Source organism: Trachurus japonicus, chromosome 14 (genome assembly GCF_045865225.1).
Source record: "Trachurus japonicus isolate A0001 chromosome 14, Traja_1.0".
NCBI classification, from domain to species: Eukaryota; Metazoa; Chordata; class Actinopteri; order Carangiformes; family Carangidae; genus Trachurus; species Trachurus japonicus.
Genome location: NC_140920.1, coordinates 25338419 through 25365849, shown reverse-complemented (window position 1 = coordinate 25365849; position 27431 = coordinate 25338419). Strand labels below are relative to the sequence as shown.

Sequence of the window (27431 nt, the reverse complement as noted above, 5' to 3'; positions counted from 1 at the left end):
CTTCACTTCTGCTCACATCTTTGTGAGAGGCATCAATAAACAAACTCTATTGTGCTGCAGGGACGTTAACTTTAGCTGCTTTTTCAGTCCACTCTTCAGTTTCCTCCCCGTCTTGACTGGCTGTAACTGAGACGTAGTGATGGTTATTATATTACCGAGTGCCTACTACAGCCCTGCCCTGTGCCAGTCCATTTACACACATCTATTTAGCTCACTATCACTCCACAGATCCAGCCTGCTGTGTCCTGCAGCAGTGCTAATGTTTGCTCAGAGCTCTCTGCAGTCTTTCACCTTATTTTGTCAGTGTATCCAGGCTGATGTTTTTTTTTCTCAGAGATAGCCTCCAGAGGGCAGTCTAATCCAATCCAATCAAATTACAGATTTAATATTTCACAACTTCACTAACTCTGTTTGACTGGGCTCGACTCTGTGTATGTGATTAATGTGCGTTTCTGAGATTTCACATTGTTCACTCAGCTTTCTGACAGCTTATGACCTACAGACTAAAAACCCTCTCTACTGTAAGATCAGGTGTGCTTCTCTGTGTGTGTGTGTGTGTGTGTGTGTGTGTGTGTGTGTGTGTGTGTGTGTGTGTGTGTGTGTGTGTGTGTGTGTGTGTGTATGTGTGTGAGTGAGTGCTGACCTAAAATTGACTTTACCATGACCTACTTTTCACGTGCAACCCCATCCCTCTCTTACCCCCTGCCTATCACACCCCTAAAGCGAATTAAAATGACCCCCCTACGCCTTCTGGTCCTGGTCCTGGCACATCACCATCCTGCCAAACTAGGTCAAAATATGAACTTTGCCTCCTCTTCGCCGCATTCCGTACGTTTATCCACTAACTCGGTTACTGTATGGCAACGCTCAGCCACACGTTGCATTCAGACAGCAGTCAGCTCTGCTTCCTGCAGCTGCTTTACAACAGGTTTGTGTTGGATGTGTTTCCTGTCTGAGTCCTGTGGTGGGGGTGGCGTAGGCTGTATGTGCCGGATCAGTTATGTTAAATATCATGTGGTATGAACTTGATGATGTGGATTAGAGAACACTCCTCAATGGCCTTATACAGTCCTACTCAGCATTAGCAACAATAGCTATACATTCCTCAGCGCACAGTCACACACCCACATACTCTCTATTGTTCTGCCCCTTCCCTCTTCACATTAGGATATGGCCGCTGGGACAGTGTTTTTTTTTCTTATCCCGGCCTATCCCTTCACTGATCGCATCTCGCATCTCTGATATGCCCCTTCTCACACTCTCAAACACGCACACATACACACACACACACAGACATATGCCCCAGGCGTGTACCAAATTGTGTCTTTGGCAGGAGTTCAGGAAGCAGACCACTGCTCCCTCAGCTCTCCTGCCATTGGCCGCCGGTCATGTGACCATAGGAAAGACTTTGTGGAAGCAAGAGTTTGTGAGTCTTCCTCCCATCTCAGCTGAGAAGTCAGCATGTGTTAGAGAGTGTGTGCATGTGCGTGGGGGGGAGAGAGGGAAGGTCGGTCATCTGAGTCAGGTGGTGTGATGAGGCTTGTGTGTTTGTTTCACTGTGGTGAGCCGGAGGGAGGAGGCGGGTGGGGGAGCTGATTGGGCTTCCAGTGAGGGCATGTCAGAGGCAGGAATTCACTAGGAGTGCTCACACAACAAGTCATCAGGACGAGAGGGAGGACGGCTCCTAGGTTAGCGAGGATTACACTGTTACGTTATGGAGGCTGTGGACAGCAGCAGAGTGCAGGTTATGGATGATGTGGTGAATCTGGACAGCGCAGCACACTGTGGAGGTGCAGACCTGCTAAACACCTCCAGCAACAAAGAGACGGCAAACAACTATGTGGACACTGAGGACAATGCAAGTGCAACAGAAAGACCAACCAAAGATGAAGATATCAACGGGAAAATCAAACGCCCTGCAAGCCCAACCGTCATGGAGGACTGGGAGAGCGCTGACACTGTGGGTGCTGAGGAGAGCACGGACCATCCTGCTGACGTGACAGACAGCAGGGGGGCGGAAAACGATGACACCGCGGACAGCATGGACGAAAGCGGCAAGGGCGACAGCAGCGACGGAGACAGCACCAACGAGACGGCCTGCCTGGAGGCCATGACCCCCGACGGGCAGGACTTCTACCTGAGGCTGGGCGACACCCCTCTGCGGCGCTCGGCCCTGCGCCTCTCACGCATCATTGCCCGCCAGCAGCTGCTGCGGAGGCTGGCACAAGGTAGAGACGTAGACAGAGATACGGCAGAGTTGTGATGTGTTCTAATGTTGGAATATGGATGTGGTTTTACAGTGACTTGAATTTGACCTGTTGGGGTCAAGAAAAGGAGGAGGATGTTATCAACTGATGTTGTTTTGTTCACATCACTGTGGTTTTCTCCCTCCAGATGTGCTGTTTTTACAGGAGGGAGATGAAACTTGAGTTATGTTGATGATTTTGAACTCTTCACCTCCTCGTCCAGTCAGAGATAGAGAAGAGATGTGGGCGCAGAGTCAAACAATGTAAGCGCTGATAAAGAAAGTGTGCTGAAACAGTGGAAGGGAGTTCGTGTGAGATTCTGTCTGATTTCATTTCAATATTTTATAATTATTTAATATTCTAAGAGGAGTGACTCTTGAGGCAGCCGCTCTATCTTCAGCTCCATCATAGTCTTACACACTGAAGCTCGACTCGTCCTTCTGCTTTTACTCAGTGAGGACATATGGAGCCATTTCTCCTTTCGAAGATTCAGTCTTTCATAACCCTGAAAGCAGGGATAACCAACCCTGAAGGCCCGTGTTGCTGTGTTATTGTTTTTGTCTGTGTCTCTCCTTCCAAACTCATCAGCTTTGTATTCCATGCTAACTTCCTCCACTTCCTGTCACATGACTCATGTTTCCCGGGGAGTAAACAGAACATCCTGACACTCAGTGCAGCAGCTTCATGCTGCTCCAGAGTTAGTCTCCTCCATACGCGCTGGTTTTTTCCAGGTGTGACGTTCATGTGCGTAAAAAAACACACCAGGTAACGTGTGTGTTTTTTGTTTCTGATGACTCTGGTGTGATGAAGCAGCAGGAGCATGTCAAGTCTTGTGTCAGGCGGTTTTTATTTTCTCTCGCTGCTAATAAATTGGAGAGCGAGAGAGACATTGAGTGTTATGGCAGGTGAGGAATGTGGATGGAGGAGCAAGTTTATGCCTGTGCTGCGTTTGGGTGATGGTCTGACTTCATTTAACTTTCACTCCCTGCCTCCTGCACTTGCCTCTTTTCTTGCAATCCTCCCTCTGTCTCTGTCTCTGTCTCTGTCTCTGTCTCTGTCTCTGTCTCTCTTTATCTTACACACACACGCACATGCACGCACACACACACACACTCCTCAGTTGCATTCCACGTCTCAGCAGCTGCTCCACTGTCAGACAGACTTAAATAAAAAAGAACTCAGTGACCTAACAAAACCTGCATCTGATTCTTCTCAAAAAGCAGTAGTTTTTGATTCACGTCCTCTTCACGTGGCCTCTCAAACTGATGACCTTAAGCAGCTGTTGTCAATGCATTTACGATCACAGTCACACAATGGCCGTATTTAACACCGTTGCGTGGAGTTACACTGTGAGCCACCTGCTCAACAGCGCACACAGTGAAGCGTTTCACCAAGAAGCCTGACGACTCCCTCAGGGGATGATGGAGACCGAATCACAGCTAAGAGGTGGCCAGAAACATAACTCCAAAAGTTTGGTGGTTGTCCTATATAAGCAAAAGGTCATGGAACAAATTTGCCAGTCAACTTAAAGGTATAGTTCAACATTTTTGGCAAATTGGCCCATTGCCACAATCCCTATAGTCTAAGCAGTAGGTTTGTTACCTTTAATTGTTGGTGCAAACTGTTTTTAGAACAGCGGAGCAGAGCCACGAGCTGCTCAGAGCTACACTACGGAGGCTAATGGGATTTCTTGGTTTCCCTCATCAAACTCATCAAATACACAATCAAACAACTCCAAATGCTCTTGTGGACAAGTTGTGACCTGCACAAACCTACTGCTATGACTATAGGGATTATGGCAATGAGCCAATTTGCCAAAATGTTGAACTATCCCTTTAAAAGATGACAATATGTTAGTGTGATCACAACTGCTTTCAGTTTAGTTCAGAGCTAGTTGGACTGTAGTGACTGGGCTGATTGGTCAGGGATACTGTTGTTTTCCACAGCAGTGATATACACCTGTTTTTTTTTTGTTTTTTGTTCAAACAAACTTGAAGCTGCCAACAGGTTTTCCTTGGCCGCACTGTGGAAAAATCACAATGTGCAGGAAGAGGCTTTACCCCGGGGAAAGTTCCTGCACATACCAACTTCTTAAAAAATAAAAAGTTCCTGGAGCTTTTGGTGGAAAGGGACCTATAGTTGCTGGTTCCCAAATCCATAACAAATATTCAATTGGAGCAGGTTGTCAATACATGGTCTGTTCACACTGGAAAAGTAAAAAAAACAAAAAAAAACAGGCAGAATTCATGTTTAAAAGAATTGTCTATGTGCGGTTGATGGATGCTATTTTCCCATGGTGCAATGCACAAAGGAAATGGAGGCGCTGCTCTCAGCTGCAAAGAATTAAAACAGGCCATTTTCACAGCAGACATTTTGTATGAAAAGGAGATTTGATATAAATTTCATTAAACTTTACAAACCTGCTCATCTATATATAAGCATTCAGAATATTAGTTAATAGAGTTCACTATTTTTCCTGCTGTGGTAAACCTAAATGTGGAAAAAATACAACTATTCAATCAAATTCAAAGGTTTCTGCTTGATTGACATGCACCTGCAAAGCATTGCATCATTTTCTGTTAGTATGTATTTACATCCATTTATATACTGGTACTGAATATGCAGTTGGTGTATAGTGTGGAAGCAGGGCTCATTTTTGACGTTATTGATGCTGTTTCTGAAGCGTATTTCTTCTTTGGTGTTGATGTTGATGGTGATAGAGAGCACTGTCTTTGGCCCAAAATCTCCCTCATGCTTTCATTTGAACTGATAGGTGGCGACTGTGAAATTCACTTTTACCCTCCTCACCACAGAGTCAGAGTCTATCTCAACGGTTTATTCAGCTTGTTTATTCAGACATCTTAACATTTGTCACCTGTCTGAATTTTTATTGAACGAAAGCTTTTCTTTATGAGCCACTTCCACTCCGTTGAGTGACTGTTCTCTTGCTCTATCACTCATGGCCGTGCTCACCACCACAACCACTGGTGCTCAGCCAGACCACAAGTGTACCGACTGCTGCTGCTCCGGGGCTAAGCACTCAATGATTTCCATTCAGCTCAAATCACTGAAAGACAAAGGGAATAAGTTGTGGCAACATACAAACAGTCATTTCACACTCTGCCTATAGTAACCATAGCCTGTATCCATACAGTAGTTTGACACGAATGTGAGATTAGGTTGCCATCAACATGCTGCTTTATCACCATCTGCTGGAGAAAAGGTGACATAACGACACCCACGGCTCGCTCACATCCAGTCTAGTCTCCTCCTATCACATCACATCCCAGCCTTTTACTGCAGCGTGGTAGCTCATCATAACCCCGGTGCTCCTAACAACCACGGCTAACTGCTAACTCACCGCGGTCCTGCCAGGACCTGTCACGTTACATCCTGGTCCGTTCAGCCCTCAGTCAGTGACGAGCAGGAGACTCTGTGCCTGGACCTGCACTGAACCGATTCTGCTTTACAGTACATTCCTCAGGACTCAACATCATCACAGAGGAACCACACAGGACAGGACAGACATATTCCTCCCCCTCCCTTCCCCTCCCCCGTCACTCCTCCTCTGCCTTCTTCACTAGTTTTTTTTTCTTTATGACCTTTAAACATGAAGGACTAAGTGCTTTAGCTTATGTGGGAATATGGCTGCTTTCCAAGCATCCTGTGTGTACTGTATGTGTGTGTGTAATGTTGTACTGTAGGGACACTACGACTGTTCATGCCTCTGCAGTCTTTACAAACTAAGTTATTCTAGTCTCTTCTTTATGATGTTTACGTCCTCTGGTTATCTAGTTAACTTTGACCGGAGCTACATTTAAATGTAACATTGTAAGACTGTGTGGTTCTCCTGTGTTACTGCTCATTAGTGTACCAGCTGAGTCCCACTGACATGTTCAGTCCAGAGACTTCCTGTTGCTGTTCTTAGCTCACATGCCGCTTTGGACGCTTGGGAAATTCAGGGCAGGAACTGATGTCATGCAAGGCACTTCAGGGTTCTTGAGACCCGGCACTACACAGACATAAGAGACTGAGAAAAGGCTGTTAGAAAGTCAAGGTTTCTGCTGCTGGATGAAAGGAAATGAAAGAATGAAAATGAAAGCTAGAGGACATAGAGGCAAAGGCAAAAGCTTTCAGAGACAAAAACAGGCCGTGAGGACATTGGGGTGCTTGTACTAGGTGTATTATGTAACATAGTGGGCACCCTGTTATGCAAGGAATTGCCTTACAGCCCCTTTTGTCCCATACATGGACATCCACATTCACACACCCACACACACTCACACACACACACACACATACCATCTGTCTACCTACCCTGCTGTTGTCCTAGTGGCCCGCTGCCTGTTGTCATATATTCTGCGCTGCAGGAACGCAGCGACATGGAGTAGACTGAAGGAAAAGCACGGTAGGCATCTTGGATTAGCTCCGCCTGACTGTGCGCAGCATTGGTGTGTTTTGTTGAACCACTAATAACTTGTTTGTGTACTAATTAATCTCTTGATTAAATTCTACACAGATGAATAGCAGCGCTTTGTTCCCACGTTGACAGGAGCTCTGCTGCTTGGCACCGTCGTGCACAAACACAAAGATGTATTGCCAATACCACAGGAACAAACACTGTGATGGAGTGCGCAACTTTGTGCTTTTTAAATATTTTTTAAAAACTTTACAATGGCTTTGTATGTAGCAATTAGTTTTGAATGCATCACTAGTTAAGTTGGTGTCAATGCAGTTTGTGGATAGAGAGTATTGAGGTTCCTATGTAGTATATACTATGCAAAATGCATTAATGATCAGGACTGAATTTAGTATTTTCACTGCAGCACAAAAAACAACAATGCAGTTTAATGAAGACAAACAGAACAGAACTATGGAGATTTACTGCAGCTTTTACTTTACATGTATTCCTGGCTGTCACTATATGTAGGTAATACTGTACAGAAGAACCCAGAGGGGTAGACAATGGTTTTAAAAGCTTGCAAACAAGCTCAGATGAAAAACTACTGCGGTGGTGACTCAGTAATTTAGGATGCTGTAACTGTAAAATCTTGGATCATAAACAGTGCGTTAGATTACAGAAATGTTTGGTGCGCTCCGATTCCCAGTTTAGACGAGGCTTTTGTCAACAAATCCAATGAAAAGGTCAAAACCAACACTGTAGTTTTGAATAGTTGTTACCTCGCCCAGTCCGTCTGCAGGCCACCGCTTCCTTCTAAAGACAACAAATAGTTACGGTTCGCCCTGATGGACAATTTATGTTTGGACCGCTTCAAATTGGTTTTGACTCATGTCGTTGGCGATTTGTTTCATTTCCTGTTTTATTTTGTAATCGCTTCCTTTGTGTGTCTTGTGGTTATTTTACTTCCTGTCTTTGTCCCGTTTCCCTCCTCATACAGTCCTGCCCCGCCCTTATGTGTTTCACCTGTGCCTTACACCCTCATGTATTTTACTCTCTGTCCCTCAGTTCACACTCTTTTTTTCTCTGTTGAACTTGAGTTTGGGAATTTGATGTTTCCTAGCATCCTCTTTGTTTTTGGGTTTCCTCGTTTAACTAAATATCTGTGTAGTTTCCACCAGCTGTGACTCCTGTGTTTGGACTTTTTTTTTTATTAACAAAGACACCTTCCTGCCTCGGATTGTCTGCATTTCAGTCCAGCCAAGAAAACTCTCAAAAGCTAGTCATGAATATAGCTTCTCACTTTCTAAAGCAGTTGTAGTGCTGCAGTTTTTAGCAAACCTTCCTCAAACAGGAATAGACCGCGCATTTGTTGACTTGACGGCACCACAACCTTGTGTGTGGGATCGGCTGAAAATAAACTCCAGCTCCTGCGTTCTCTGTAGTGGAGGAACACGTCAACCTGTGCAACTTGACTGATGTGTTTCATCTGGAATAATCAGGATTTAAGAAAGAACTGGTTTCCCCCACCCATAAAAAGAGACATCTTTCAAATCTCACTCTGCTCTTCAGTAAATAAGCTGCTGCTGCTGCTGTTGCTGTGGTATGTCTTCCTCCCTGCGGTTTTCTCACAGGGTCTGTCCATCTCTACTGCCCTCCCCGCCCCAGCTGTCTGCCTGTCTCATCCTTTCTGCATTCTCTCTGACTCACTGGGGGCAACATCTGGACTGTGCTAAATGTCTGCGCCGGTGTGTGTGTGTGTTCACACTGCTGGTTCCTGCAGTGCTGCTGTACAGTAAAGAGTGCGAGGTCAGAGTCTTCATGCTATAGGCTTGCCAGCGGCTCAGCTGACATGCGAAGTTATAGCGTCCGGCAGTCCTCAAGTCTGTGACCTCGGGGTGGGGGTGGAGGGGCTGGCTGATGCAAACGCCAGCTGAAATGAGCCATTTCCTCCGTGGGTTTGATGTGGCAATAGCTGCTCTCACAGAAGATGTGAAGTCCTGTCGGATCAGACTGGAAGGAAGGATGAGAAGGTGTCAGAGGAAGACGCCAAGGCGACGGATGGATTAAGGAAAATGTGTGAGGGAGGGTTCTTGTTTAGAGAAAGACGAGGTTAAGAGAAAGGAGTGACATAAAGAAAACATTCAGGATGTAGAAAGAAATGCACACAGGAAGGAATACGACGGAAAAGGCAAGAGAGTAAGAAGTAGAGCGAGGAGAGGAGTTGTAAAAATAGAGAGATATTGTACGTGGATCCTAACAAAGCTGAAAGTGCGAGAGAGGAGGCTGAGGAGCAAATTAGAGGGAAGAGAAAACCTGCATGGGGCAGGCTGGTGGAGGGAGGCAGAGTTGTAAACACAAGGGGTTGGAAAGGCGGCGAGGAAGGAAAGCTCAGAAAGTTGCCACTTGATGGAAAGCTGGATGGTAGTGAATGGATGTGCCATGGGACTGAGAGGAAACTTCATTCTGAGTAAAAGGAGAGAGAAATAGCAGCATGTCATCGCCCGCACCATGAAGGCTTCAAGTAAGTTTTCAGTGGAGTTTGTCCGTCTCTCTCTTGTCTATTTTCAGAGTGTTACAGAAAGGTTTTTTTTTTCCCCCAACCATGTGTTGCCTCATATGTGATTTAGAGAGAGGAGCTATGCTGAGAATGTTGGGAGAGGGAACGTAATTGCCGGATTGCGGTGACAGGATCATTTCCTGTGACCGTTCTCATCTCTGATGGTGAGGACGGAGGATTTTTTACTGCCATGCTGAACTTTGTCCCTGTGTTTTCTGCGGTGCCCCGTCACAGTGGCTGCAGGCACCTCCACACAAATGAATGGGACGACTGAGAGTGAGTGTGTGGGGCTTTGAAAGGTGGATGAGATAAGAGCGGTGGTTGAAGGATTGATGTTGCTACTGGTGGTCTTTTTGGTTTTTTAACCCCTGTAGAGCTTGTGTTTTCATCTGCATTATGTTTGTGTGTTTGTCAAAGCGCTGAACTACTTCGCACCAAACCTGATGAATGGATGGGTTTATTTTATTCAGGCAGGCAGGCAGGCATCTTTATTTATATAGCGCATTTCATACCAAGGCAACTCAATGTGCTTTACATAAAGACGAAACTTTTTTTTTTAAAAAGAGAAGCATAAAACAGAATAAAAACAAACACAAAAAACAGAGTTAAAAGCAAGAGCAAGAGCATAAAAGTAAATAAAAGAAAATAGATAAAGTTTTAAGTTCTTAAAAAGAGCTCAGCTATAAGCACGTGAAAATTCAGTTGAGGAAGAACCCATAAGGTTTCAGAGTAAAGGAATTATTTCACATATTTAACAGCGAGATGGAACATTTTTTGTAACATTTTCATTGGTTTCTCAGGAAATAATATTAGTTAAGGGTCTTGGTGTAAAAAAGAATCAAACATTAATGGTGTTGGTGTCTTTTATTATTAGTGCAGATCCAGATAATAATCTGGATCTGACAGACTGTGTAGGATTGTTTGGCCTTGGTGGAGGGCTGTGCGCTCCTCTGAGTGCTATTCTAGTTAGTGAGACTGATATTACTGTGTTATTTTTGATGACCTTGCCAGAGAGACATAATTAGCAGCTTTGGAGCAGAGCTGATCTTACAGCCACTGTCGCTGCTCTTCTCTCTCTTCCACTGGTTCAGTTCCTCTTTAACATATAAGTTTGTATTGTATGTGTGGAGATTGATTGTGAAAATAGATGTATACTATGTGTGTGTTATATTTACACTGATGCAAGATGACTCATACTGTATGTCTTGGTAGGCACAGAGCAAGAGCAGTGTCTGCTCATAAAGAAAACACACACACACACACACACACACGCATGTTTGAGAGCTGCCAGTTTAGCAGTCTGAGCGATACATATGCAAGCGGAAAAAAGTAGTAAAACAAATGCCTGTAAAACGTCTCGTAATGCTGGCGGCAGCGCCTAATGGGGTGTGGTGCCATGTGTAAAGGCCTCTTAAATTTATGCAATAACAGCTGAAACCTGGCTGCCGCTTCATCTCCGTGGATATTGTTTGAAAGTACAGGATATTTCTTGTTAAACTGTGTAAACTGTTTCCTTTGTCCTCTCAGGATTATGCACATCCCTCCCTGGCTGGCGTCCAGTTTTTCCAATCCCATCATTCCAGTAAATTCCCATAGGAATATTTAATTCTCTCAGATGTTCCTCCCCCGTATGCAAAAAAAAAAGAAAAAGAAAAAGGAAAACAGACAGATGCAATGTTATGCTCTTCATTTCAGTCTTAATTTATTTATATTTCGGAGAGCAAATAATTAACGCAGCTCGTCAAGCTGGACATAGAGAAGACATCAGCCCAGTGGAATTCCCAGAGGGAAATTCAATAATGTGGGACTTTCCTCCACTAACATGATGATGATGATGATGATGATGTGATATTTGCCCCATTACTCTTAACTGTTTTCAGATTTCCTACTACACAGTAAAACCATGAATGCCAAATCAAATGGTTCTAATCTGTGTGTAATCAACGTTCCTCTGCTGCTTTATTCTTGATTTACAGAGATTGAGGCGAAGGAGGCTTGTGATTGGCTCAGAGCGGCGGGATTTCCACAGTACGCTCAGCTCTATGAAGGTAAAACACACACACACACACACACACACACACACACACACACACACACACACACACACACACAAACACAGTAGCCAAAGTCCAGAATTTACCCAGCTGCCTTGGTTCACACAAACACTCGCCTCTTCATTTTTCTTCTTTTCTTCCCTTCTGTTTCCAGTTTTCTCTTTGTCTTATTTTTTCCATCATCTCTCTCTCTCTCTCTCTCTCTCTCTCTCTCTCTCTCTCTCTCTCTCTCCTTCTGCAATTCCTCCATCTACATATCCTCGTCTTCTGGGCCACTGGTTTCTATTTCCAGGCTCTAGTTCCTGTCCAGAGGGGAGGGGTCATGGGAAAGGCCTTGTTATCACTGCTGGGACTCTCACAGATTCTTTTTCTCTCTTCTCTCCTCCACCTTTCTCCCTCTACCCTTTCCTCGACTCGCCCACACTTCTCCGTCCATCATCTCGCCATCAAAGCTTGCATTTTCTCACTCTCCCTTCCTCCTTCCTTTCTTCGATCATGCCCGCTTTTCAACTTTCTGGGAAAACCTGCAGGCATTTATTCATGTGATGATCATCAAGCCTCGTACAATGGAGACACAAACAGGAAATGGCCCCAGTCATCTAAGAAGTGGCTCTTAAAATCTAGCGGTCCTTCTTTAGCAGAACACACACACACACACACACACACACACACTGCACTCCTCTGACAAACGCTGTGAGTTCCAGTAATGTTGGGTTATGGATGCCGGCCTCTGGGACTGTGTGGCGGCTCCAGGGAGCACATGATGCCTGCAGTCTGCCACCGCACACACAGAGTCACCAAAATAAAAGTCTTGAGTCATTTTGGCATTGTGTGGAGAACCAAGTTATTTCTGGGTGTCTGTGTGTGTGTTTTCTGAAACCTCAGATGACAGGTGTTTACTGTTGCAGTGCCACACACTTCAACATCTCTACATTGATCCTCTCTGATACTTTCCCACAGATTCCCAGTTTCCCATTGATATCCCCTCAGTGAAAAAGGACCATGACTTCTTGGACCGAGACCTGGTGGAGCCTCTGTGTCGGTAAGGACAGATATATTCATTAGGGCTGGGAATCTTTTACTATTCGATTCGATTCTGATTTTTGGGGCTACGATTCGATTCAAAATCGATTTTCGATTCAAAATCGATTTTCGATTGAAAACGATTTGATTCATAATGATTTCTGCTTCAGTCAGTCGGTGTGCAAAGGATCCTCATGATCTACTCCAGTGTCTTTTTCACATTTATTGAGTTTTAAACATGTATCCTTGCTTAGATGGAATTGTTGAAACTGTTGCATAAAAGTAATATCACATATTGTTTAAGTAACATAATTAAAAGTGCCTCTTTATTTAAAAAAATGTGCAGTTAAACATGCTGCCTTTTAAATTCTAAGGAAATGGAGGCCGACAGCCAGTTGGTTTGTTTCATTTTTTTATTTTTTAAAATCGATTTTGGGACATTTTATATCGATTCTGAATCGTATTAAATGAGAATTGCGATTCTTATGTGAATTGATTTTTTGGCACACCCCTAATGTTCATACTGTACACTCACACACTCCAACCAGACACATGCAGATCCCATTTAACACCAGTCAACAACTCATCCCAGAATCCTTGTGTAGCCCCCCAGGCTCTGCTCCCTGCCCCGTCCCCGCGGCCCGGTGCTAACCGCTAATCATTAGACGTCTGACCCCGACCCTTAACGAACTCCCCACCCCTGTCTCCTGCTCAGACACACACGGCCTTTGATCTGGTCACCTCCCCTCCCCACCGCCACGCTCTGATCTCCCATTCAAAGAGAGGAGACCCTCAGGGGGCAAAGTGAAAAAAGGGGAGGGGGTGGGGTGAGGGTGAAGCAGTGAGTGAGGGGATGCCACTGTATTCCCCCAGATGGCTTTGTGTGTGCCTTTTTAAGTGCCTCTGCACACTTCTATGATCTCTCTGTTTCACATCTCCTATTCTCCTCCTCATTGAAGTTTTCCCCCATGTGCACCCCAACACGCCCCTCCCCTCCCCACTCATATCTTTTTCCGTCTCTCAACACTTCCCCCCCACTTTCCCAACGTCTCTGATAGGGGAGGGTGTGGTAATTACGACGTTAGTGATTCCTGACAGCTATATTGCAAGAGAATACACACCAGTCCCCCTGAGACGTGTCTTCTAGAGCTGTAAAACACAATAAAAACACACCACTCGTTACATTCACATTACTTTTTTCAGAATTGTTTAGATTTTCGATTATGTAGCCACTTGTGTTTGAAGAAACACACAGTGTACGGAGCACAGACTTCTAAATCTGTATGAATATATGTGCCGTCTTGTAAGTATTGTTTGTGCCATCCTGCAGCAGAAACACAGGGTGTGGAAACTACAGCGGCTCCCTCTGTGTATTTTACAACTCAAATGTTACTTCCAGCAACAAAGGCAGTTGATATGACAGCCCTGTGCTTCCTATTGGCGTTTTTTTCTGGTTCAGCAACAAGCAATTCCCCGTCTGCCAGTCAGTGCGAGAAGACAGCGGATGTAAACAGTGTGCAAACGTAGGCTGAGAGATTTCCAGCGACAGAGGCCACAAGGCCCAAAACATGTTTTTAATGATCCCATCATGAAAGACACCAGCACAGACACCACCCTCCGATCCAGCTGCTGCTCAGTTGCAGGAAAAGGGGGGAGAAAGTGGGTGGGAAGGATGGGTGCAGAACGCAGGGAGGAGGTTTCTCCCCCCCTCAGCACTCCAGAGTATAAGAAGTTAAAGGGGGGAGGCGGGAATGGGTGACAGATGAAGGGAGGAGGGAAGAAAGTGGGGAGGGGGGGCTGCATTTCAACAGTCCCAGTAGAGTGATGCTGGAGAGGGAGAAGGAGGAATGAGGGGGGAGAAAAGGCAGAAGGATGGGAAGAGAAGGGCAGGGTGGGAAGATAGGGAGAGACAGACAGAAAAGAAGATCAAACAGGGGAATTGGAGGAATCTGTCTGAGAGAAGAGAGGAGGAGGAGGAGGAAGAGGTGGTGAAAAGGCAGAGAGGAGAAAGTGAGAAGCAGAATACAACAGAGAGCACATATCTAATCTATCAGCTGTAGAATTATTGATTGATTCTGTGTATGTATATGTGTTTGTGTGTGTGTTACAGGCGTCTCAATACTCTGAACAAGTGTGCCTCCATGAAACTGGATGTCAGCCACCCCAAGAAGAAAGTAAGCCAACGTCTTTATTTACTCTACATCTCTTTTGGTTTGACACGACATTTCTGAGAAGCCCGTTGTCATGATGGGACAGATTTTCACATCTGTTTTATCTCTGTGGATGATTTTAGCTCATTACTCATTATACACAGTAGTTGATTAGTACGTTGCCATTGCAAAATCCGTGTTCCTCAGTGGGAAGTCTCCATGTGAATCTGTTGTTATCCAAACTAAGAACAATGGCAGCACACTGGTTCAAAAAGGCCCTCGCAGCCATAAATATAATAACCAGCGGGAATGATGACAGGTGTGGTTAACCATCCAACCACACGGGATACACAGCTCAAGACAATTAACAATTCATAAAGCATTCAGTGAAAACTGAATGAATACAAACACACACAGACAATGATGCATCAAATATATGAGGAATATCACAGATATTGCAAATATAATGAAAATTGCTGTAAATTACATAAAATCAGACATAATCCCAATAGTTTCAGGAGTAGGTTGCAAGCTATTTTTAGAACGGCGGAGCAGAGCCGTGAGCTGCTCAGAGCTACGCTACGGAAGCTAATGGTATTTCTTGGTTTCCCCCATCAAACTCATCAAATACAATAATCAAAACGCTCTGGTTGACAAGTTGTGACCTGCACATTCACCACGCTATGAAATAATAACAGAACGTTACGAGACAGCGTTGTTTTCAAGGTAAATGCAGAGACTGCTTGCAGAAAAACCTGTCCCTGACAGGAACGCGCATCAGCGGTTTTGCATGAATTTCCCTCAAAAACAATTCAGTGTTGTAACGTTCCGTTATTATCTCATAGCGTGGTGAATGTGCAGGTCACAACTTGTCCACCAGAGCGGTTTTGGAGTGGTTGGATTGTGTATTTGATGAGTTTGAAGAGGGAAACCAAGAAATCCCATGAGCCTCTGTAGCGTAGCTCTGAGCAGCTTGCGGCTCTGCTCCGCCGTTCTCAAAATAGCTTGCACTGACAATTTAAGGTAACAAACCTACTGCTAAGACTATAGGGATCATGGCAATGGGCCAATTTGCCAAAATGTTGAACTATCCCTTTAACATTGTAACATTGTTCTATTACCTATTGACTAACATACACATACTGCATGTTGCATTTTACCCTTGTTGTAAAGCACTTTGTGATTTTATCTATGAAAAGTGCTATATAAATTAAACTTACTTACTTACTAAAAACTTACTAAAGCTTTGGACTATCTGCAAAACATGATATCTAAAACACTGTATATATAATTTGCCAATGTTACATTTAAAAGAATATGCCATTCCTATCCAGACATCATGATGTGAGACTTTGAAGAATGCTTGTACTTCACTTGAAGTGCTGATGAAGGGCTGGACACCAAATAGGTCCAATGAATCAATCTGTCATCCCATGTGTTTACCTTGATTTACTGGGTGTACATCTTAAATGAACCAGAGGTAAAAGAGAAGAAGGGCGTCACGCGTCATTATTTTTCCTCTTGAACACTCAGTTGTAATTTGAAGGCTGTGTACCTGATACTTTGTTTATCCTTTACACAGGGTGACGACTCTGATGAAGATGACCCGTTGGCCATCAGCAAACGTTGGACGTTCGAGTGGAGCAGCCGGCGCTGGTCTCGTCTACAAGACTTCCTGTTGGACAGCACCAATGAGAGCAGCCCGACGGGTCAGGGCGAGGAGGGGCTGCGCAGCACGGTGAGCAGCGAGAGCGTGCTGACGGACCTGAGCGAGCAGGAGATCACTGAGATCTCCTCCTTGCACAGCGAGGACTCGGCCTCCGCCATGCCCGACTCCATATCTATGGCGTCGCTTTCCGCTTCCTACCAACCGCCCAGGGACCTCCCTCATTACAACTCGCTGCCGATCAAGAGCGGCCGCCATGGGCAAGGCGGGCGGAGCAAAGCCAAGGAGTTCCTGCGTCGAATGGAGATGATGCGCACCTGGGGACCATCGACGAGGCGGAAAAGCTCCAATCGCAGGCCGCCGCTGGTCATCAGCGGGCCGGTCTTACAGGGGGAGGAGCCTCAGGCACTGCAGATGCTCCAGTGCACTCCCATCAGCCAATTAGAGCAAAGCCCTAAGCACAACCACCAAACTGACGGCGACACGTCTCCTGTCGGCCTCGCCACCGACTGTAAAGAGCAGTCCATGGTGAGCGTGAGCCCCGGCAGTGAGACGGCGGCGCTCAGCGTCAAGGCGGCCGTGTGTACAAAACCCCGCACTGCCAGCAAGAGGAGCAGCATGTATCTGGAGGACATGGAGCTGCCCTCTCAGGGCAAGAGGACCGAGGGGCAGGGCCAGTTTGGCAGGAACCAGTTCCACTCATATGAAAACCTCCTCATTCACATCCCCAAAGACCATAAACCAGGCACCTTCCCAAAAGCGCTATCCATAGAGAGCCTGGCTCCTTCCCCCGGGGACAGGAACAACGGCCCTCAGACCCAGGCCCAGACCTCTCCGCCCAACAACGGCCTGGGCGCGCCCTGGGCCGCCAAACCCCTTTCCAAGCCCCCCTGTCCCGGGGCGCCGCGCGGCAGCAGGGTGAGCGTCTACGACAACGTGCCGGGCTCGCACCTGTACGCCAGCACCGGAGACCTGCTGGACCTGGAGAAAGAGGACAACCTGTTCCCTCACCTGGACGACATCATCCAGCACGTCAGCGGCCTGCAACAAATAGTGGACCACTGGAGCCGCAGCGTGCTGCCCGAGGGCGAGACGGGGGAGGGCGAGGAGGAAGGGGAGGGCAGGACCACCCCCAGCGAAGGAGAGAGGGACGGAGTCTCCTTGAACGACACCGACTCAACAGGGACCAGTCGGGAGAGGAGGGACTCTGGAGTCGGAGCGTCGCTGACAAGACCACGGTGAGCAGCGGGCACAGATTATCTGGGTTTTATTAGAATATGGCTGTTGTTTTCATAGTTTTGGCCCCTTTTTATAGGTTATGAAAAGATTGTACCCACTAAAGTCATCACAGAGAGCTCAGAGTGTTCAGAGTGTTCACCAGCACAGCAGGGTCTAAAACGGCAAGAAACAAGCTGTCAGACTCTATTTGAAATTAAAGCAGAAGTAAGTGGTCCGGTCGTTTTGGCTAATGCTGTGTTCCAGGCAGGCTTTTGAAACCGTAAATTACAGCTTCAAGTCACAACTTACAACTTTGTAGCGTTCCAGGCAACCCACTCGTGTTTTTCCGACCTGTTTTACCTGTGAAAGTCACTATAACGGCCACTCGTAAATTCTGACCCGTGAACTCGTACCAGATCGAACTGGTACGAGTTCACAGGTCGGAAAAACACGAGTTGCGAGTTGCCTTGAACGCACCATAACAGTCCTCGTCCCTACGTCACCACATTCAGGTGCATCTCTTGGCTGCACACAGCCCTTCATGCCGTTCTCTCTCCTCATTGGATAAAACTTGTAGGATACGGGAAAAGTTTTCTCCTCGGCTCAGAGCAGAGCAGAGTGACTGACAGACCCGTGTTTCGGTCCAAACACTCTATGTAAGTGATTGCTGTCGGAAGATATAACTATTTAAGACTTATATTAACACAAAAATATCGCTTACTTCTGCTTTAACACAAAAAATGAGCAATAATCCTTTAAATGAACAGGGAAGCTGCTGGATTTCTTTATGTGTTCCCAGATCCCAACAATTAGCAGCAAGTGTTTGACTGCTGTGTCGTTATCACTGATAGGAAGCTATGAAACACCACATTGACCTGGTCAGACTTTTTACATTCACTCTCAGTCTCCTGCTCTTCATGAATGAATCTTCTCTCCGTCTCAGTCTGCGATGGCCGAGCTTCAGAACCTCCGATCATCTCAACCAGCCGGCGTCGTCGCTGCAGATCAGCAGCCAATCAGCAGGCCAGCTCAGCCTGCTGCAGAAGTTCTCCTTGCTCCGCCTCACCGCCATCATGGAGAAATACTCCATGTCTAATAAACACGGCTGGACATGGTGGGCACACACACACACACACGCCGCCACACATGTGTTTTTCTCCTCTTCTCTGCAAACTGGCTATTAACTCATATTTTATGCATGAATTCATATTCAGGGATTTTTACAAGATGTGATGTCAGACGCTTTGACATGGAAAGTGTCTGGAGCCGTTTTTGTAAACCTCTAGTCTCACTTTTATATTTTTTTCAGTTTATTCTCATTTTAATTACATGAACAAACTTTCTTTTTACTGTATAATTTCCAATGATCCTTGCCAACTAAGGAATATATGCTCTGTTACAGCGATAGTGTGGCAGCTAACACACTGGGCTCTATTAGTTCCTACATCTGTGCATCAGAGTTGAGGGCCACATGTACAATCAACATGTTAAAGACGAAAACAACATCAGCTTCATGTGCTGCACTGATCCTCGTACTTAGCACGAGTTTGAACACACTCACTGATCAAAGGCGCCAGTGTCGGTCAATACATCTACAAAAAACCACCAGTCACCGTGACCAGCAAACACAAGCACATCCTTGTGTCGTTAACGACCGGTCCTGTTCATTTTTATTACGCCCCGAGGGAACTTGTGTTGACCAGGATCTCCATGAAGAGAGAGATAATGAAAGCTCAGGCTCTTTTCTCCCACACACTTCCCTAATTGTTTTTTGTCTATCGCTCCCAGGTCTGTGCCCAAGTTTATGAAGCGCATCAAGGTGCCAGACTACAAAGAGAAGAGTGTGTTTGGCGTTCCCCTCATCGTCCATGTCCAGCGTTGTGGTTTTCCGCTCCCTCTGTGTTTACAGCAGGCCCTCTGCCACCTCAGAACACACTGTCTAGACCAGGTTAGAAAACATTTTTTTGTCATGGTGCAAATTTGGGTTATTTACATTTCAGATATGAGACAGCTTACACAAAGCCTTGTGTTTTTCCCATCTCTCCCCACTTGCTGTCCTCTCTCTCAGGTGGGATTGTTCCGCAAATCCGGCGTGAAGTCTCGCATTCAGGCTCTGAGGCAGCAGTGCGAGCTGTCGCCCGACTCCGTGAGCTACGAGGACCAGTCGGCTTATGACGTGGCCGACATGGTCAAACAGTTCTTCAGAGACTTGCCTGAGCCTCTGCTAACAAGCAAGCTGGGGGAAACTTTCCTGCATATTTACCAGTGTAAGTTGCCTCAGAGCTGCGAATCCTGTGACACGTTGTCACCGCGTGCACAAAAACACTGAAGCTGTTGCAACACTGGCTGACGTCATCCGCCTCAGTCTGAGCCTCAGCCCTCCCTAAGGCACTCAGGCCCAGGAGATCATTCGGATGTAGGGGTTGGTACAGCCAGCCAATACACTGATGTTAAGCTCACGAGTTAAAATTCCAAGCAGGGTTCAATCTGAGTATAGAAAGGAGAAAGAAATGCTCAACAAACAGCTTTTGTGTCTAATTAATGATGCAGTAATGCATTTAGCAAATCTGATATACAATGTGAATTTTAGAATCTTACTATATAAATGATTTTATATTTATAATGTGCATATATGCTCTACAAAACATCATATATTGGGTTTTGGGGCATCTGGTGACTGAATGATTAATATCATTAAAGGAGACATATTATGCCCCCTTTACACAAATTAAAATAGTTCCTAAGTGTCTTAAAGACATGTCTGTGACATGCTTTGGTCAAATTACCTCAAGGATCAAACATCACAGCTCTTTTCATCCTCTCAAAACAGCCCTGTTCACAACGGCTGGTTTCAGTGCCTGTCCCTTTACATGCAAATGAACTGCTTGCCCCCCCCCCTTCTACTGGTACCAGGTAGGGGTGGGATTATGCAAATTCGAATCCTTGTTACATCACTGGAAGATATGAGGGAACAGCTCTTAAAACCACGTGGATTTCAACCTAGGGAGCCTGCACATTTAAGATTTTTTGTCAGTTCTCACATTTTGGGGGCCGGAAGGCAAGACAAACACCCACATATATGTTAAAGTATCTTCAAAAAGTGATATTTCCATAATATGTCCCCTTTGAATAATTAAATAACAACTGTCAAATAATAGGGAACTGGCCAAAGAAAAAAAGTAAATATATATACAGTATACTGTATGGGGAATTGTGACCTTTTCCTTGACCCATCATTCTTTTCTTTAGACGTCCCGAAGGAGCAGAGGCTGCAGGCCGTCAGAGCGGCCATTTTGTTGATGCCAGATGAAAACAGGGAAGTTCTGCAGACGCTGCTCTGCTTCCTGCGTGATGTCACCTCCTTGGTGGAGGAGAACCAGATGACGGCGATGAACCTGGCTGTTTGTCTGGGACCCTCGCTCTTCCACCTCAGCATACTGAAGAACGAGACGCTGTCACCAAGGTGTGCATCTGAAAAACCAAAGTCTGTTAATATTATGAGCAGATGAACCCGCTATAGCAGCCTGCAAGGACGCGGTCAATGAAGAAGTGTTCAACAGCACAGTTGTTTTGATTCCTTTGTCTTTCATCATGACTTTTTTTTATATTTGTGCCCAGAAACTATACTTATAATGATAGTAGTAGTGCAAGTTATGTCAACTAATGGAACTGCAGCTGTCATTACTATGGCCACATACAGTATGTTCCTCTATCTAATTTGCCACCATGATGATATCATGTGATATATAGGGTAGAAAATAATTGAAATTAAAAAGTTCTTTCACTCAGTAAGTGAATTATTCTCTTCCTCCAGGTCAATCCAGAGGAAGTACACCACAGGCCGACCCGACCAGAAGGACCTGAATGAGAACCTGGCTGCCACTCAGGGCCTGTCCCACATGATCACTGAGTGCCAGCGTCTGTTTCAGGTCAGTTCACTTTAGTGCTCTTTGTTTTCTGTTTCCATAAAAGCGAAATATGAAAACTGACAGAAATTCTACAGTCATCGTGTTGACTAAGAAATAATATAAGACCACATCTTTATGTCTGAAATTTACAGACAGAAATAACATGAAGCCCGGTGACGTTTCCCCTGCTGAGCTGTTATTATCCAAGGACGCTGTATTACTATGTCTGAGCTCATTTCTAAAACTGTATATCATCACTACCTTGAGACTGTCAGCGTGTACAGTGTTTTTACTGCTGCTGTCAGTGAAAACCTCTTTAGGGACTAAGAAAACAGGCTTGATTACCATGTGTGTTTGTGTTTTAATGTGGTTTGAAGTGTTTTCAGACAAACAAGACTGTACTGTACTGTTAACGTACTCTTACTGTAAGACATTAAAAGGGACCAGTGCTTTTGTTGGATGGTGATATTTCAAAGGCAGAGGACACTGGGTATTAAAATGTTCCACTTTTTTTTGAAAGAACTGGTCTCAGTGTATTGTGCAACGGGGAATGGAAAACCCAGTTAGATTGCACTTTGTTTTTTTTAAGTGTATTTCCTGTTTGAGACGTGGTAATATTTAGTCCTGAGCTGATGTGATGCGATGCACGTCCTCTGGCTGTTTTCCCCCCAGATCCCAGAGGAGATGGTGACGCAGTCTCGCAACTCTTACATGGAGGCCGAGCTGATGGTGCCCCCGCTGGACGAGCTGTGCAAGCCTCACGAGGAGGAAGTGGACGAGGACGAGGAAGAGGAGGACGAGGACGGCTCCTATCATGCACACCTGGAGAGCCTGGTCCAGAACCTGCTGAAAGAAGCCAGAGATAAGAGCAAAGGCTGGGTGTCTCGCTCAACTACTGACCACACTGAGCTGGCATTTAAAAAGGTATGTAGTTTGATACATGGCAGTCAGTAGTCAAGAGAATTTTCATTATGGAAAAAATAACTTTTATGCTGAGACTCCAAAACACAAAATTTGCGGACAGATGGGCACCGTGGCTGGAAATGTTGGGTGAGGAATGGGGCTAGGTGAGGTTGGAATACTGTTAAAGTCTATCAACCTGAGTACCAGTGCTAAAATTGTGATAATTGCTCTTTTTCGTTGTCATTGCTGTCCTTGTTTATTGATCTAGCAGAATGTTTATATTAACAAAAAAAAAATGTAACAACTGAAATGTATTTTTCTGTGGCGGTGTTCAATAAAAATAAAGTTGAAAAAAAGGTATGTAGTTCATTGAGGCATGAGAATTGAAATAATCTGAATTTTTAATATATTTTCAGCTTCCTGTGCGCCTACCTACATCCTCATTTTATACATGATAAAACAAGCAACTACATCTGTTTGTACACACCCTGTTGTGATGAATCTAACATGCAGCATGTGTTTGTGTGTAAGGTCGGGGATGGTAACCCTCTGAGACGGTGGCGAGTGGGTGTGGAGGTGACTGCAACTCCCAGCGAGGTGCTGCAGCGGCTGCTGAAGGAGCGCCCCCTGTGGCAGGTGGAGCTACAGCAGGAGAAGGTGCTGGAGACGCTGGACAAACAGACAGATGTGTACCAGTACTCCTGCCGCAACATGGCACCTCAGCCCAGCTGTGACTACGTGGTACTGAGGTGGGGATTACTGACATTTATCACGTAATGCTGTCTGCGTAAAAGCTGTTATCTAACCATTACTGAGCCGTGGATAGCATTTCAAATGCAGGGAGCAATTACAATCAATCCCAACTAATATATGAGAAGAAGGAGGAGCAGACTATTAAAACAACCTGATTAAATGTTTTCCCGAATACAGGAATGATTCTAAAATGTCACACTGCATTAAAAATGAAGCTGCGGCTATTTTGTAAATCAATTCATTGAAAAGGTCATTTTTTCAAACAGAATTTTGCAGCTTTTATTGGTCCTAAATGAGTAAATTCAAGTTTTCTCACCTTATATGTTGGTATCGACCAATTATTTGTAGGTTAATCAGGAAATGCATCATTATCAACATAATTTCAAACAGTTTCTGATATTCCTACATTAAATGTCTGACTAAACCCACAGCTACTCTGTTTTGTGTGTCTACACCCCCTCAGATCGTGGCGTACAGACCTGTGCAAAGGCTCGTGCGCGCTAGTGTGTGTGTCCGTGGAACATGACGACAGCCCGCGCATGGGGGCGGTGAGGGGGGTTGTGCTGGAGTCGCAGTACCTCCTCGAACCCTGTGGGATGGGAAGGACCAGGCTCACCCACATCTCCAGAGTGGACCTCAGGTGCGGGCCGACTTCTAAGTGCTCTCACAGTGAAGGTTTTTAATCAACATCGTAATCATTGATGCATCATGTTTCCTCTTCTTGCTACAGGGGGAGGTCTCCAGAATGGTACAACAAGGCGTTCGGTCACCTGTGTGTGAACGAGGCCCAGAGGATCCGCTCCTCGTTCCATCCCCTCGATCAGACCAGCACTGAGGCCAAGAGCTGAACCCCAGAAACGAAGCTTTAACCCTGGGTCCCACTGAGGGAACTCATCCAGGCAACAGACTTTGGTGTCTTTTCATGCTGCTGAGCCACACTGATCATTACTGTACCGTGCTGTACAGAGTTACAGTCATTCACACACAGAAGAGAGAGAAAGAAATGCTTTTTGTCATGTATTCCGATACTTCTGCATAGACAACATATATATGTATTTATTTTCCAAAATCATTTTTTTGTACCATAGAACAAATGTGGGTGAGTTTCCAAATATGAAACAACTCATTTTCTTTGACATTGATGTTTCATATAATTTGCTCTTACCATGTGCATCATTGAAAGGAGCGTCATCAGTATTTATTGCTCTGGGCCATTCTTCCAAAATCCTCATCTACAAATCTTACAGAAAAAGAAAAAGATGAGGCAATGAAACAGACAGCATCAGCAGGTTGGATCATGACTGTCGCTGTTGTGTTGGGTTAATATTTAATCTATAACACCTTCATTTGATATCACTTTAGTTGTTATTGTAATAGGTTACCTAACACATAACTATTGATTTTGTAGTTGGCTGTGTGTGATCTGAGTTGGCATGGAAGTTATTCACATTTAAAAAGAATACCTGGATTTGTATTACTTTGGATTACTTTGAGAAATCAATATTAACTCCATCACTGTAAAGCGCCACGTGGCCTGTCTGGAATATATGAGCAGTTCGATTGAAACTGTTTCTTAATATAGACCTGAAAACCAGGATGTGTTTGCTCCTGATCTGAATGAATTGTTTCACAACCTGCCAATTTAATCGTATACACAATTATTAATTGATTAATCTATTGATAAACTCATGCAAACTGGACCTCCCTGACCTACATTAGCACAAATCTGCCGAGCCCTCCACAGATACTGTAAAGACACAAATCCCTGTCTGCAGGAATGACCAGGATCAGTGCATTATGGGTACATGACAGCACAACATTGTGAAAAGTGCACTAGCTTCAGGAGAAACAACTAGAGAGGGATGTGGATCACAGAAAAGGGGAAACACTCATCGGGTCCATGAATGCCCCATAGATCCATAAATGCGTTATGGATACTTTGTGTTGGATATCACTGTCAATTTAGTTCTGTCACTATTTTCAGTGTTAAACTTATCTAAATGAAATGTTCCTTTAAAATTATTATTGTCAGTATATCTCTGTATATTGTATCATTGTTGCTTTTCTTTTTTTTCTTTTTGCCGTCATGTTATACAATGTCTAAGACATGTGACCATTTCACTGCTTCTGGGAAGCATGTTTGAAATTTTGCATGTGTGGGTGTGTGCATGGATGTACCTGTGTATCTGTGTTTTAGATATACGTACAGCCTGTAATGTAAATATATATACATATATATGTACATGATGCTCTCTGTGCCAGCAGATCAAACTTCATAGCTTTTCAGGGTCTTCCTATCATATTGATATGCTGACATGTGAACTTTCCACACAGCATCATACCTAAGCAATAGCAGACTAAAGCTTGCTCCGCCTTGGCACTGCCTTGGCTATTTGTTTTTTTGTTTCGGCTGTAGGCAGCGTTGCTATGGTGTTGCTATGATACAGTATCTCTACACTGCCACTAAAATCCTGTGTGGATGCTGTTTCCTGGAGAACATTGTGGCGTGAGTGTGAGTGTGTGTGAGTGTGTGTGTGTGTGCGTGTGTGTGTGTGTAGGAGAAGGACAAAAAGACAAGAGGATGAGTGAGAGATGTTGACATGAGCCCTCTGTGCCCCGTGTGGAGAGGCTCCAAATCGAGCTGAGTAGTGGATTTCTGCTTGGTTATTTCTGACAAAGAGACAGAAAATAGAACCATTGTTTCTAAAACAAGAGAATAAAAAACTAAAAAATTCAACACTGTCTACCGTTTGTTGAAATGTCCTCCAGTGTCACAGTAAATACATCATATTTTCCCCCCACTTTGTCCTGTGCTCTGGTGTCCATAGAGTGGTGCTGTTGCCCTGCTGGAGTCTGAAGGTCATGAATGATTGTGGAAAAGTATGCCATGGAAAATATTTTTAGATAAGTGAGTGAATGAAAAGTCATCAAAGCATCAGGGGATTTTCCCAAAGGACATTTTCACTCTGCGTGTCCTTTCAGTGGACGAATGGTGGAATCTAAAACCACCACCGCTCGGATCAATACTCAATCACATTTACCTACTTAGCCGTGTTAGATGGTGACTCTGGCAGAGGACGATGAAGGTGTTTGAACACAGATGCTGCTCCCTGCACACCAGCGTGTGTTCTGTTTCGAAACAACACAGAAATGAATGAAACATTGCTTTACCTCATTTAACAAGTCAGTGACTTTATCTAGAAAGTAGAGCACACTGTTAACAGCTTCTGAATGTCAATGATCCTCTGCACCATGGGAGTACTTTAGCTCCCCTACGCCATGGACTCTGACAAATGAGAAACAACATGTTGCAAATTACACTATAAAAAAAGGATTACTGACAAGGTGAATCAAGCATTGATTTTCCCAAGTGGATCCATTCGTATTTGTTTGTTCCTTGAAGCCACTACTCTAAAGCAGATGTTGAATATCGACGATACGCTCTATGAAAAGCAAACTTCAATTCGGTGTGACAGTGTTGTCACTCAGTAGCCTACTACACACAGATCAAATGCAGATGGCCTTGGAAGATCATCAGTGTACTTGAATTACATGAATGACCCTGATGAAGTATTTTAGAGTGACCTCTTCTGGAGGAAACAAAAAGTGCACGTCCACCCAGGCCCAAGATCTCTTAATATATTCATATTATATGAATATTATATCTTATGAATAATATAATATATCCATGGTGCATTCTTTAATAATTTACTTTTCTGTCCATATATTCTCAGTTTGTAACACAAGGGCAAGTACATTAATGAATAGATAGACATGGATTGTCAGTGCTCCAGGAATATGGACATATGATCCCATATCATATAGATGGGATTCTCATTCAGTATTGTTACAGATAGTAGCAGGCCTAATGTTACTGTGAGGCAAAATGGATAGATAGATAGATAGATAAATGAATAGTAAAACAAATAAAAAGCCTAAACAAATAAATACAAATATTTTTATTTTTAGTCCTAGCCTTCTTTAATTTGGGGGATAACTGTGTGCTAAATTTTTAGTTTTTTTTTTTACACAGCGTTAATGGACGTAAACAGGAAGTGTGACGTAATTGCCATGTTTAAGTCAGCTAGCTAAGGGCTACACCCGGTTTTACTGTATGTTTGCATGCAATTTGTTCACATGCTGAACAGGAAAAGTATGACGAATCAATATTAGCAGTTAATGTTTATAATGCATCAGTGTGTGTGTAGACAGCTTCTCGGAGCCTCCTCTGAAACAGGAGAAAACTTTAAAACGTGTTTCTTCCCAGTTAAGTTCTGTTGGTATCAGCGGCTCTCTTTCACTGATTGAAGGGAGGTTTTTAATCGATGATTATTGGCGATGGACGTCGAGTATAACAGAGGGAATGAGGTCGTCGAGAAGCGTAAGTCTTGTTGAATTTAATAGTGTGTGTTTTGTGTTGGTGTGTTCAGGTCTGAGTGTGTTATGGGCCTGAGAGAGAGTAGACACTTTGACTCTTCTCCAGCTCTGACGGTTAACCCAGGCCTACTCAGAGATTAGCTGCCATTCCCAAGACAGCAGCTGTCTGAGACC

General features: G+C 44.6%; 1 protein-coding gene across 5 annotated transcripts in view; it reads left to right on the top strand.

Moving 5' to 3' along the window:
• stard13a (StAR related lipid transfer domain containing 13a) overlaps positions 1–25615 on the top strand; it is a 61265-nt gene extending 35650 nt beyond the window's left edge. For 3 of the 5 annotated variants that reach the window (XM_085798588.1, XM_085798587.1, XM_085798590.1), the window contains 13 exons: positions 11182–11253; positions 12220–12301; positions 14393–14456; positions 16015–17336; positions 18260–18430; positions 19105–19264; positions 19385–19583; positions 20566–20779; positions 21131–21245; positions 21897–22148; positions 22659–22876; positions 23344–23520; positions 23611–25615. In XM_085798588.1, coding sequence (XP_085654714.1) covers positions 11182–11253; positions 12220–12301; positions 14393–14456; positions 16015–17336; positions 18260–18430; positions 19105–19264; positions 19385–19583; positions 20566–20779; positions 21131–21245; positions 21897–22148; positions 22659–22876; positions 23344–23520; positions 23611–23728 — 3164 coding nt within the window. In that variant the 3' untranslated portion in view covers positions 23729–25615. Of the gene's footprint in view, positions 1–1254; positions 2229–8415; positions 9170–11181; positions 11254–12219; positions 12302–14392; positions 14457–16014; positions 17337–18259; positions 18431–19104; positions 19265–19384; positions 19584–20565; positions 20780–21130; positions 21246–21896; positions 22149–22658; positions 22877–23343; positions 23521–23610 lie in introns of those variants that run through there. The other 2 variants (XM_085798589.1, XM_085798591.1) reach the window with 2 other exon arrangements.
• The last annotated feature ends 1816 nt before the right edge of the window (positions 25616–27431 follow it).